The sequence below is a fragment of the Rhinatrema bivittatum genome, chromosome 8 (genome assembly GCF_901001135.1).
Source record: "Rhinatrema bivittatum chromosome 8, aRhiBiv1.1, whole genome shotgun sequence".
Taxonomy (NCBI): domain Eukaryota; kingdom Metazoa; phylum Chordata; class Amphibia; order Gymnophiona; family Rhinatrematidae; genus Rhinatrema; species Rhinatrema bivittatum.
The window spans coordinates 70,674,684-70,687,379 of NC_042622.1; the positions used below are offsets into that span (position 1 = coordinate 70,674,684).

At 43.7% G+C, this 12,696-nt stretch overlaps 1 protein-coding gene across 1 annotated transcript in view; it reads left to right on the plus strand.

The window, feature by feature from the left end:
- MMP24 (matrix metallopeptidase 24) overlaps nucleotides 1-12,696 on the plus strand; it is a 131,481-nt gene that overhangs the window by 62,658 nt on the left and 56,127 nt on the right. The window contains exon 3 of the mRNA XM_029612598.1: nucleotides 3,643-3,759. Coding sequence (XP_029468458.1) covers nucleotides 3,643-3,759 — 117 coding nt within the window. The remainder of the gene's footprint in view (nucleotides 1-3,642; nucleotides 3,760-12,696) is intronic.

The following is a 12,696-nucleotide window of genomic DNA, read 5'->3' on the forward strand; positions in this document are numbered from 1 at the left end:
TCCTAGAACTGATGAGAGGGGAAGCAACTTTAGATCTAGTTTTTAGTAATATGCAGAACCTGATGTAAGATGGAGGCCACTTAGCAATAATGATCATAATGCATTCACATTTGACATAATCATTGAAGGAAGGACGTTAAGTAAAACTACTGCAGTAGTATGTAACTTTAAAAAATGACAATATGATTGAATGAGGAAATTAGTTAGAAATAAACTAAAAAGAGCAATTCTCTAGATTAAATGAGATGTGAGCATTTAAAAATAACATATTGGAAGCCCTAGATAAAATGTTTTCCATGCATTAAAAAAGATTGAAGGAAGACCAAACAATGTTTAATGGTGAGGTGAAAGAGGCAGTTAACTCCAAAAGGATAGATTTAAAAAAATGAAAATCAGACCCAAATGAGGAAAATAGGCAAGAGCATAAGCACTGGCAAGTTAGATGTAAAACACAGTAAGACAGGCCAAGAAAGAATTTGAGAAGAACCTTGCCATAGAGGCAAAAACTAATAAAAACTTTTTCAAGTATATTCAAAGCAAAAAACATGTGAGAGGAGTCAGTTTGGCTGCTGCGTGATCAAGAGGTAAAAGGGGTGCTCGGGGAGGACAAGAAAATAGGAAAAAAACCCAAACTGAATGAATTCTTTGCCTCAATCTTTACTGAGGAGGATATTGGAAACATACTCACAATGATTCTGAGTATTTGAAGCAAATCTCTTTGGTAATGGAAGATTAATAGAGCAAAGTGACAATGAATAGCAATCACCAGGGCCAGATGGTATCCACCCCAAATTCCTGAAAGAATTCAAACATGAAATTGTAAACTTGTTACTACTAATCTGTAACTTATCATCTAAAACAGCCACAATATTTGAAATGCGGAAGATGGCCAATGGAATGCCAATTTTTAAAAAGAGCTCCAGTGGTGATCTGGGAAACCATAGACTAGTGAGCCTAATGTTGAGGCCAGGTAAAACGGTAGAAGCAATTCTTAAAAAATAAAATTACTCACTATATTGATTGACATGGCTTCATGGGGAAGAGTCAGCATAGTTTTAGCAAAAGGAAGTATTGCTTTAAGGTATAAATAAACATGTAGATAAACATGAGCCTGTTGATATAGTGTATTTAGGGGTAGATTTTCAGACGAGCGCGAACAGCCTACTTTTGTTTGCGCTCCAGGCGCAAACAAAAGTACGCTGGATTTTAGTAGATACGCGCGTAGTCGCGCGTATCGGCTAAAATCCTGGATCGGCGCGCGCAAGGCTATCGATTTCGTATAGCCTGCGCGCGCCGAGCCGCGCAGCCTACCCCCGTTCCCTCCTAGGCCGCTCCGAAATCGGAGCGGCCTAGAAGGGAACTTTCCTTTGCCCTCCCCTCACCTTCCCCTCCCTTCCCCTACCTAACCCACCCGCCCGGCCCTGTCTAAACCCCATCCTACCTTTGTTGGGGGATTTACGCCTCCCGGAGGGAGGCGTAAATCCCCGCGCGCCAGCGGGCCTCCTGCGCGCCGGGCCGCGACCTGGGGGCGGGTACGGAGGGCGCGGCCACGCCCCCGGGCCATAGCCACGCCCCCGTACCCGCCCCCAAAACGCTGCCGACACGCCCCCCGAAACGCCGCGACGACCGGGCCCGCCCCCGACACGCCCCCGACACGCCCCCCTCCGAGAACCCCGGGACTTACGCGAGTCCCGGGGCTCTGCGCGCGCCGGGAGGCCTATGTAAAATAGGCTTCCCGGCGCGCAGGGCCCTGCTCGCGTAAATCCGCCCGGTTTTGGGCGGATTTACGCGAGCAGGGCTCTGAAAATCCGCCCCTTAGTTTTTCAGAAGGCATTTGTCAAAGTCCCCCATGAAAGACTTCTCAGAACATTGAAAAGGTTATGGAGTAGTAGGCAGTGTTCCATTGAGTACTGGTAACCTGTTAAAAGGCAGGAAACAGAGGGTGGGACTAAATGGTTAGATTTCCAAATGGAGAAACAGTTGTTCATTGGTGGTGTACTACAAGGATCTGTACTGGGACCTGAACTGTTTTAACATATTTATAAATGATCTGCAAATGAGAGCAAAAAATGAGGCGATAAAAGTTTTAGATGACGACATTATTCAGTTGTTAAAACAGCAGCAGGTTGTGAAGAACTGCAGAAGGACCTTGCGAGACTAGGAAACTGGGCATCTGAATGTCAGATGAAATTTAATATGGAAAAGTGCAAAGTGATGGGTCTATGGAAAAATAATCCTAACTACAGGAGTCACCAGGATCTTGGAGTCCTTGTGGAAATCCTCCGCTTAGTGTGCAGTGGCAGTGAAGACAGCAAGTAGACTGCTAGGAATGATCCAATAAGGAGTGGAGCATAAAATGGAAAATATTATATTGCCTTTATATTAATCCATGGTGTGACTACACCTTGAGCATTGTGTGCAGTTCTGGTCACCCTGTCTCAAGAAAGACAGCAGAACTAGAAAAGGTGCAGAGACGGGTATCAAAAATGATAAAGGGGATGCAACGGCTCCCTTGTGAAGAGAGGCTACACAGTTTAGGGCTTTTCAGCATGAAAAATGGATGACTGAGAGGAAATATGATAGAAAAATTATGAGTAGGGTGGAACAAGTAAATAGGGGTTGGTTGTTTAACCTTTCATACAATATTAAAATAAGGGGACCCTCCATGAAATTAACCAGCAGATTTAAAACAAATCGTAGAAACTACTTTTCACTCAATACACAATTAAGCTGTGGAATCTTTTGCCAGAAAATGTGGTTAAAGTGATGAGCATAGCAAGGTTTAAAAGAGGTTTGGACAAGTTCCTGGAGGCGAAATCCATAAAATATTATTAGCTAGGTAGATTAGGGAAAGCCAGCACTATGCCTGGAAGCGATAAGCATGAAAAAGATCTGCTGTTTGGGATCTGCCAGTTTCTTAAGAACATAAGAAATTGCCATGCTGGGTCAGACCAAGGGCCCATCAAGCCCAGCATCCTGTTTCCAAAAGAGGCCCAAACCAGGCCACAAGAACCTGGCAATTACCCAAACACTAAGAAGATCCCATGCTACTGATGCAATTAATAGCAGTGGCTATTCCCTAAGTAAACTTGATTAATAGCCGTTAATGGACTTCTCCTCCAAGAACTTATCCAAACCTTTTTTGAACCCAGCTACACTAACTGCACTAACCACCTCCTCTGGCAACAAATTCCAGGGCTTTGTTGTGCGTTGAGTGAAAAAGAATTTTCTCCGATTAGTCTTAAATGTGTTACTTGCTAACTTCATGTGACCCGAATTGACTATTGTCAGAGACAGGATTGCTGGGCTTGATGGATCTTGGTCTGACCCAGCATGGCAATTCTTCTGTTTTTATACATATTCATAACAATAAAATAAGTAGTTCATTTCAACAGCATTTAAGCTCTGCTCCTGTGACCCTACTGTAGTTTAGACACAAGATCCATAAAATGAATTACTATTTACTTGATTAATCGCTCTTCTAAAACAAAATTATCCTAGCAGTTTGCAAACACTTAAAACATTACAATCAATTAAAACCACAGCCCATCCTCCTTATGCAGTGTCTGCCATGTCTGTTTCATGTTATGCACAAGCTCATTGTTAGTATGGACTGCTGAATTGCTTCGTGTTACTTTGCAGATGGATGAAACGACCTCGGTGTGGCGTTCCTGACCACCCTCATCGAAGCCATAGACGAAGGAACAAACGCTATGCTCTAACAGGACAGAAATGGCGGCAAAAACACATAACTTACAGGTATAGACCATTTCCTCCTGCTCCCCATTTCCCCAACCTCTGCCGTTGCTCTCGTTTCTGTACATGCCTCTTATTGCTCCTCTACGGGAAATCGGCTCATTTCCTTAGTCTCTTCTGCTCCACCTTTGTCACGTTCAAAAGAAACTGTTCAGAATTAATTCCTTTCTTCTGCCAACTAAATTGTTTTCCAGTATTGGTCAGCAGTGCATGTTCTTTATAAACTTCATCTTCACCATTCTTCGGTGAAAAGGATTCTTTTGTTAGCCTTTGCATATTGATTTGTTTGAAGCAATTAGTACAATGGTTTCCAAGCCTGGCCTATTGACCTCGCAACCAGTCAGGTGTCAAGGAGACCCACAATGCATATGCATGAGATATATTTGCATACATTAGAGATTCAGTATATGCAGATAATAATATATAAGGATCACAGAAGTAATGAAGGAGGCAAAAATACACAGCCCAAGGAAAGATTTCATGTGGTGGCAGTAATGTGGAGCATGAGGAGCACAGCTCGAGGAAGAGGTAGAGGCATGGCTTTAGGAATGCTTTCCAATGTGGATAAGGAGCTTTGGGATTCATGATGTCACATTTTAATTGCATGTTACAACCTCTTTATGGTTCTTTCCAGCTAAATCCTTAGGGGTAGGTTTTAAAAGCTGGGCGAGCGCATCCATGTGCGCGCGCTACCCGCAGGCGTGCGCATGTTATAAAATCAGGGGTCGGCGCGCGCAAGGGGGTGCACAATTGTGCACCTTGTGCGCGCCGAGCTGCACTGCCTTCCCCCATTCCCTTCCCCCTAGCCTGACCTTCCCACCCCTTCCCCTAACCTTTCCCCCCAGCCCTACTCTAACTCCCCCTGCCAGCATCCTGCCAGCATGCGATCCTCTGACCCCGCCCATGCAACGCCCCAGACCGCCCCTTTAGTAAAGCCCCAGGACTTAGACGCGTCCCGGGGCTTTACGCGCATCTCGGGTCTTTATAAATTAGGGCCGGCACGCGTAGAGCTTTGAAAATCCGGCCCTTAGTCTCTTCAATATAAAAGAACAGCAAAATTTGGAAGAGAAAACAGGGATGTTTCAAAATAAAAATGTTTGTTTAAGACCATATTTAGGTGTCTTGGACATTTGCCCCTAAACCGTCAACTGCGATGGAGAGAGAATCGGGGTCTCTGAGGAGGTGTGGGGGTTTCAGGTTAGGCTGTGGTCAGGTGGGGGGGGGGGAGTCTATGTGTTTGTGTGTGTGTGTGTGTGTGTGTGTGTGCGTGCGTGTGCGTAATTCTGTGGTTACGTGGGTATATGTGTGGATGGCGAGTGAGAGGGTGTGTTTGCTGGGTGTGGGGGATGTAGGTGAGTGTGTAGGGGGTTGTATGGGTGTGTGTAAGTGTAGGTGGGATGTGTGGTTAAGGCATATGTATGTGTGTGCATGTATGGGTGGGTTATATGAGGGGCTGGGTATGTGGGGGGTGGGCTACGAGTGCATTTTCCCCATCTTTTGCTTAATCTTTATAGTGTTCACATTAAAAATTTCCATTTTGCCAAGGGCATACTTCGGTAGAAATGGCAATCCTATCTACCTTCCTAAGATTTTGTAATGTTGTTTGATGGTGACTTTAAATGGCTTTTGCAATCTGTACTGTACAGGCAGGATCTTCTGTATACGTGACTTTAAATTTGGCAGAAGGCTGTAGCAGCTGGTCCATTAACCTCTGAAATGTGACAGGACCTCCACATAAACCCTAAGCTATACTGCGAAATGGAACAATTTCTCAGGAGCGAAAAAGGACTCTTTTCTCCCTGGCTTCCCTATCCAAGACACTTGTCAGCATCCGATTGTTAGGTCATGTATGGACATAAATCCTTAGTGCTCTATTTATTTGTATGCATGGGATAAGCATCACATTTTAGACCTCATTTATTCATCTGAAGACTGTTCAAAACGTAATGCCGCAGTCTGACTTTGGGACAAGAGCAATTGGTGAGCACCCGCAGTTGTCTGACTTTTCAGTACATCACAGTTTTAGCACAGCCTTGAACTCTTGGGATATTGCCTCGGTTTTTGCAGAAGATTTCAACAGCTAAGGAGCCTAACGCCTTTCTCACAAACTTTGAAAAGGGTGCTTGAGATTCGAGATGGTCAGAGGAAAGCTACCTTGCTGGTCTTGGAGAGTCAAACTGTTCGCCTAGGTGCAACGTTCAAAGTACCCGCAGACTTTTTTGCATCTGCTTTTTCGTGCGAGTAAAATTTCTACGGAAAATAATGCTCAGATAATTTAAAGTACAATCTACATGTGCTGTTTTTCCAGTTCTGCCCAAAACACACCTCCAGGGAACACCTCCAGCTAAACACATGCAAGCTGCGGAGATCCGCACATACCTTTAGCTGAGTTAGGTAATTCTTCAACAGCCAAGTTTACCAAGGTACATTGCTCTTTGAGAATTGCCCTCTTGGTGTGTTCATGGAAATGTAGGGGAACGCTTCCCTGCAAGGGTTCCTGCTGTAACTGATAAAGGGCCTGAGAAGGTTTCCCTGGGAATATTACCTTCATTACTACATCCTGTGCAAAGAGTTCCCTGAATCTGAAAAAATGCCCATTCTTCATGCTTCTGTTTCTTCTAGGGCACAGGCTTACAGGGAAGAAATAAATGAACATACAACTGGTGAGGAGTTTCCTTTGAAGGATCACAACTTTCTTCACTTGAACTCCAGTGAGCGAAAGAGCCAATCAGATAAGGAAGGAAAATGAAAAGGACTTCCTGTGGCAAGACAGGTCCCACTCACAGGGAGAATGAGAAACTAAAGCCAGGGTGAACTGTTGGCTTTGCACTGCCAAGCATAGAGACCTGGGTTTGGTTACGAGCTCAGGTTTTCCTCACCCTGGATTGGCTGGGACTGGGGATGCTGCGGAGGCAGCGTGCACTGCACCGGGTGGGGGGGGGGGGTTTGAGGTCATAGTCATTGCGCAATAGCGACCCCTGGTGGGTAGATTTAGGGCCCATAATTGCAGAGCCCCTGACCAAAGTGGGTTGGAAGGATATAAAACGGGCAGAAATCCCAGATAGTTGTGAATGAAGGCTCATGCCACCAGATCCCATCCCTGGTTCCATCTGAGCTGGAAACCCAAAGAAACAGCAGGAAAACTGATGGAAGAAAAAAAATAAAAGAATTTCAAGACAGGATATCAGTCATCAGTCTCTCTTGCCCAGAAAAGAATCTCCTAATATTGAACTTTTCAAATCATTTGGCATCTCTGAAAATCTTAGGGTTGCTTAGTCTTCTAACAACTCTTTAATATTTGTTTTTTGAACAGATGGAGACAGCTAACTATACCTTAGAAGTTTAGGAGCAAAATATTGGAATGGGAGGACAGAGAAGGGCTGAGAAAGCTTGAGAATTTTCTTTTCTCAATTTTACTAGTACAAGGGCAAAAAAAGCTCTGGCTGGCCTTGAAGTGGGAGATTGCTGGAGCACTGTCCTTGAGCCACTGGAGCTCTGATAATCCAAAGATGAGCAAGCCTGGAGGAGTGTGCATAGCGTCTGAGGAACTGGACTGGTCCTCGGGGATTGTGCAAGGGGGGGGTGTTCAGTGATATGCAGGAGGACCTGGTGAGAGAGCTGTAAACCTTTGGCAGCTGATAAGTTTTCTGTTTATGTGTTTGGACCGATGCCTTGGGGATTTGACCCTGAGCAGAAATCGATGTGAGTACTACAAACTGTAATTGTATATAAGTGCTGGGACTGAAACCCCGTTAAACCTCCCTTGAAATAAAGGTACCACGATTATGTTTAAACTTGCATTAAGTAAGCAAGGATATTATTTGAAACTAACCTGAATAAAGCCAAACTTGATCTCTTGGGGCTTGAAGTTTTAAAGGCTCAAATCCTGACCATTTGCTGGGAACTATGGATGTGTGCACAAAAAAATGTCAGTTTGGTTTATTATTTTGGTTCATCATTGTGGGCTCTAATAATGGGATTTTCTTTCCAATTATAATGCAACTTTCAAGTAGGCATCAGAAGCAGAGAAACAGCACTCCAAAATACCAAGAGTGGTGCCAACTGGCGGCAAGAGTGGCATTAATAGCTCAAGGCACCACCATAGGGCAAAGCAGAATGAACAGCCTCATGAACCGACCAAGGCACATGAGAGGGGCACAGGAGCACCAAGGGGCACAGGAGCGACCAAGGCACATGAGAGGGGCACAGGAGCACCAAGGGGCACAGGAGCGACCAAGGCACATGAGAGGGGCACAGGAGCACCAGCAGTGGCACCTAAGGAGGGGCAAAGGGCATCGACAACAGTGGTAAGAAGACTTCCAAGGCACCAAAAGAAGGGCAAGGGTACCGAAAACAGTGGCATGAACATCCCAAGCCACCAAAAGAACAGCAAAGCCCCACTAACGGTGGCATAAACACCCCAGGGCACTATGATTCGTTTATTTAGTTAGTTAGTTAGTTTTAAAACTTGACTACACTATTCATATCCATACAAACATCAAAGCGTGGTAAAGGAGCATAAAATCCATAATCCCTTCCCCTGCAGCTGGCCTCAACACTAAAACAACATAAAAATTATTAAACTATAAGAACATAAGACTTTCCATACCAGGTCAGACCAAAGGTCCATCCAGCCCAGAATCCTGTTTCCAACAGTGGCCAAGTCAGGTCACAAGTAAGTGGCAGGATCCCAAGGCATAGAGAGATTCCAAGCTGCTTTATGCCAGGGATAAGCAGTGGATTTCTGCAACTTTACCTTAATAATGGTTAATGGATTTTTCCTCCAGGAACTTGTCCAAACCTTTTTTTAAACGTAGCTACACTAATAGCTTTCACCACATCCTCTGGCAACAAATTCCAGAGCTTAATTATTCATTGAGTAAACAAATATTTTCTCTTATTAGTTTTAAACTAACTTCATTGTGTGTCCCCCTGGTCTTTGTACTCTTTTTTGAAAGAGTAAATAATTGATTCATGTTTACTCGTTCCATTCCATTCATTATTTTATAGGCCTCTATCATATTTCCCTGAACATATTCACCAAATTTAATAACAATTCAGCCAAAAATGCCCTTCTTAAACTAATCAAACAAAATGCTTAATTCTGATTGTATCAAGCATATATTCAGTCAGATTGAGTTAACAATGAGGACTTTACTTATTTTCTAAATGTTAAATATTCAGCATCCAGTCTCACATCCAGAGGTACAGACTGCCATTAGATTCATAAAAATTGAACACTGTAGTCTGAGTAACTGAAATCCTTATTTCCTTCAGCCCTGGAAGATCTAAGAGCAACTTTTTCAATGAGCGTAAATTACTAGATAGCTCATAAGATTTTAATATTTTATTTTTTATTTATTTCTAAAATGTATAACTCACTGATCCCAAAATCTCAGCGAGGAACAGAGTAACAATTGTAATTCCATAGTCATAAAAACAGGAACACACACAGTACATAATCTTGCCCAACGGAGTCTACCCAATACTAAAAACAGAAGAAAGCCATGTCCAGCGCCAGTCATCCCAGCAAGATTACCTGGAGACCTGACCAGAACCGAAGGTCAAAATTAAAATTTGTGTCTTGAGCGGTTTCCTAAATCTCTCAAGTTCAGTTTCTTTTTTTTAAGGAATCCGGGAGTTCATTCCAGAGACTCAGTCCTGTCATACCAAACATATGATCTCTTGTGGATTTTAGTTTAATCTGAATATTAGCTGGCACTTCTAGTAGGCATCTCCTTGCAGAGCGTAAATTGTGGGATGGATGATAATGGCCCATAGTCGATGAAAGACACTGAGGTGCCAGTCCATATAAAGTTTTAAAGACCAAGACTTTAAACCTTATCCGCCAAGGAATAGGCAACTAATGCAATTTACTTAAAACTGGGTAATATGTTCTCCTAAAGAACTTCTTCGCCAAATATCTTGGTAGCCCTCTTCACAAACATTTGAGCAGCAAAGACAGACGTTTGATATCCTTGAAGGCCTTCAGGACTCATATCATCTGCATCATTTGTAGCCAATCATGATGCCCAGGGGTCGTTCACACCTATCTCGCTTTCCAGAAATATGTCACGAAGGAATGTCTCTTACTCCACGAATCTCTGCAACATCAGATAGCTGGACTTCCACCTTTTGCCTGTATCCTGAATGAACTGGTTCACAGGCTTCCTGCTTTTTATGGAGGATGCTGCCTACTGTTCATGCTCTGGTGAAAATGCCCTGCTGTTTTCCATCACCTCCCTATCAGTTCCTTCAGGGCTAAGCTGCTGTATTGCTCCTTGGCCTCCAGCACGTCCTTTATTGCCAGGTGCAGCAAGGATGCAAAGCAATGGATCCCATCACAGCTCCAATCTTCTACTGCCTTGTTCATGTTAGCATCACTAACCACAAACCAAGGAACAATAGTCCTGTCTCCCTGGTCTGGCTGCTAGCCCTCCATATTTCTTACTGCTGCTAAGATATTGACCAAGATATAACCAATATTTATCCCCTGGGGGTGCAGCAGAGACCACCTATATTTATTTATTTATTTATTCAACTTTATATACCGACTTTCAAATTAATTTCAAGGCGGTTTACATTAAATTGAGTTGCAGTAGCAACACTCAAAATACATATACATGTATAGGAAACGTATCCTTGCACATTTTACATCATCAATAAATTCAATTAAAACTAAAGCCCTATTAAGTACAATCATAAATAAAAAACCCCACCATTTCTTCCCCATTCCTCATACAATTTACCCTCTTTCCCATCCTCTTGTCCATCTAATCATCTCCCTATTAACCCTTCTTAGCCCTTCTAGTATCTCCTCAATCTATAGGGATATAATAGGCGAAGTCAGTTAATTAACATAGGCCTGTTCAAATAGCCAGGTTTTTATTTGCTTCCTGAAACTATTGATATTCTCCTCTAACCGGATCTCAACAGGCAAAGAATTCCACATCTTTGGTCCTGCTAGAGACAAAGATCTCTCCCTCACTGAACTCAAATGAGCCAGTTTGGGTGATGGTATAGTCTGATCACCCCTGATCTGCCCTGATCTGCCCCTGCTAGAGCTGCTGCCTGCCTCTGCCTCAGACAGCTTCAACCAGTGGGCAGTCGGAGAGGTAGGCATGCATTGCATGGCATTCTGGCTGTTTCTGATGTTGCTGGAGAAATGGATGCTACCCCTCTCTACCTTTGCCAGCTGTTCCTGCATTTGAGCTAGGCACTGAGTGTACATGGCAAGAATAACCTATCTACTGAATGTTGTCTGGCAGGGCATTTAGTAATTGAGATCCAACAGCTGCCGCAGCTGCTTAAATCCCATGTTCTTCATGATCTGCAGGGGCTCATCATCCCGGGCAATCATTTCCCTGATGCACCGTGTCACCATATTTGATGCTGCCTGCCTCTTACTATGGGACGGTGATGTGAGAAAACACTCCATCTCTTCCATGGTAGATTGTCGCTGATGTGGGGTTGTGGGCTGCTTATCTGTCACCTCACCGGAGAAAGGGGCTGGGTGGTTGGTTTGGGATATAGATTTCCCCTATTCTCTGGCTTTCCTGCTGCTGCTGCTGCAGCTTTGAGTCATAGACAGGGTCCTCAGTCTAATATTGGCAGCTTCCCTTGGAATCAGCGCTAATAGGTATTCTTTTTTTAAATGATGCTACCTGCCACTGTTTGTAAGATGACCCAGTATCTTTCATTTACTTATGGCCTTACGGCAGTGAAACTTTGGTCCTCCCTAATTAAAAAGTATCCCCACATCTCTGATGTCTTACAGGATCTCTTCTCCCTCTTTAGATCCTTGGGTGCTGCTGCTTTCATTGCTCAGGAGGAATGGGGGGGGGGGGGGGGGAGGGGAGAGTGGAGCACTGTATTACTTTTGGGCCTTTGCTCTTCCACTGCTGATGCCACCATCCTCTGATTCTGCCCTCTCCTGTCCCTGCACCATAAGAACAGAAATGAGAGTGGAAATAGGTGGCAGATGATCTTCCAGCTTGAGATTCTTCTTACTCACCTTGCCTGTAATTTCCCCCTGCTAAAAATATTAATCTCTTTATCTGGGGGGGGAGGGGAGTCAGATCTTCTCATCAGTAGTGCTACTTGTTTTCAATAAAACAAAACAAAAAATGCCCTATTTCATTTGGGATTACTCATTCATTTCAGATAAATGCACATCCTTACTGGGAACCTAAGGGGTAGATTTTAAAACCCCTTCTTCTAGCATCCCCAGGATAGAACCAATGAACAATCTACCAATTGATCAATAGAAGCAATAGAGCTATCAATGATGAGTGATGCACTCATCATTCAACTTTAAACACCATTAGAATGATGAAGCATAAACTGCATAGACAGATGCATTCCATTAATTGAGTGTGCACATGTATACTATGGGTGCATTGCTCATCAATCATCCATACTCTTCGCTGATCATTCTTAAGGTGCTCCCAACAGCTGATTGAGGGACACAGACACAGTATAGCACAGTATATAGCCACTTACTTGCAACCTTTGGGTTTCAATATTGTACACATTTAAAAAAGCACTAACTGCAAGCACTGAGATAGAAACAACACTACTTATAAAAAGGAAATACTGCAAATACTGTACAGGCTTTAAAACACCAGTGCACTTCCTATTAGGAAACAGAACAAGCCAAGCTCCTATAGATCCCTACACAGAAACTGCATGCTAGCAAAATACCTCACCTTGGTTATATATGCAAAACATAAACAGACCCTCACCAAATACAGAATAAAAAGACCATAGGGGTAGATTTTAAAAGGAGCGCGTGTGACGCACATGTGCACCCAATTTTATAACTTGCACACGCAAGTTATAAAATCGGGGGTCGGCACGCGCAAGGGGGTGCACAATTGTGCACCTTGCGCGTGCCAAGCCGCGCTGCCTTCCCCCGTTCCCTTCCCCCTAACCTGACCT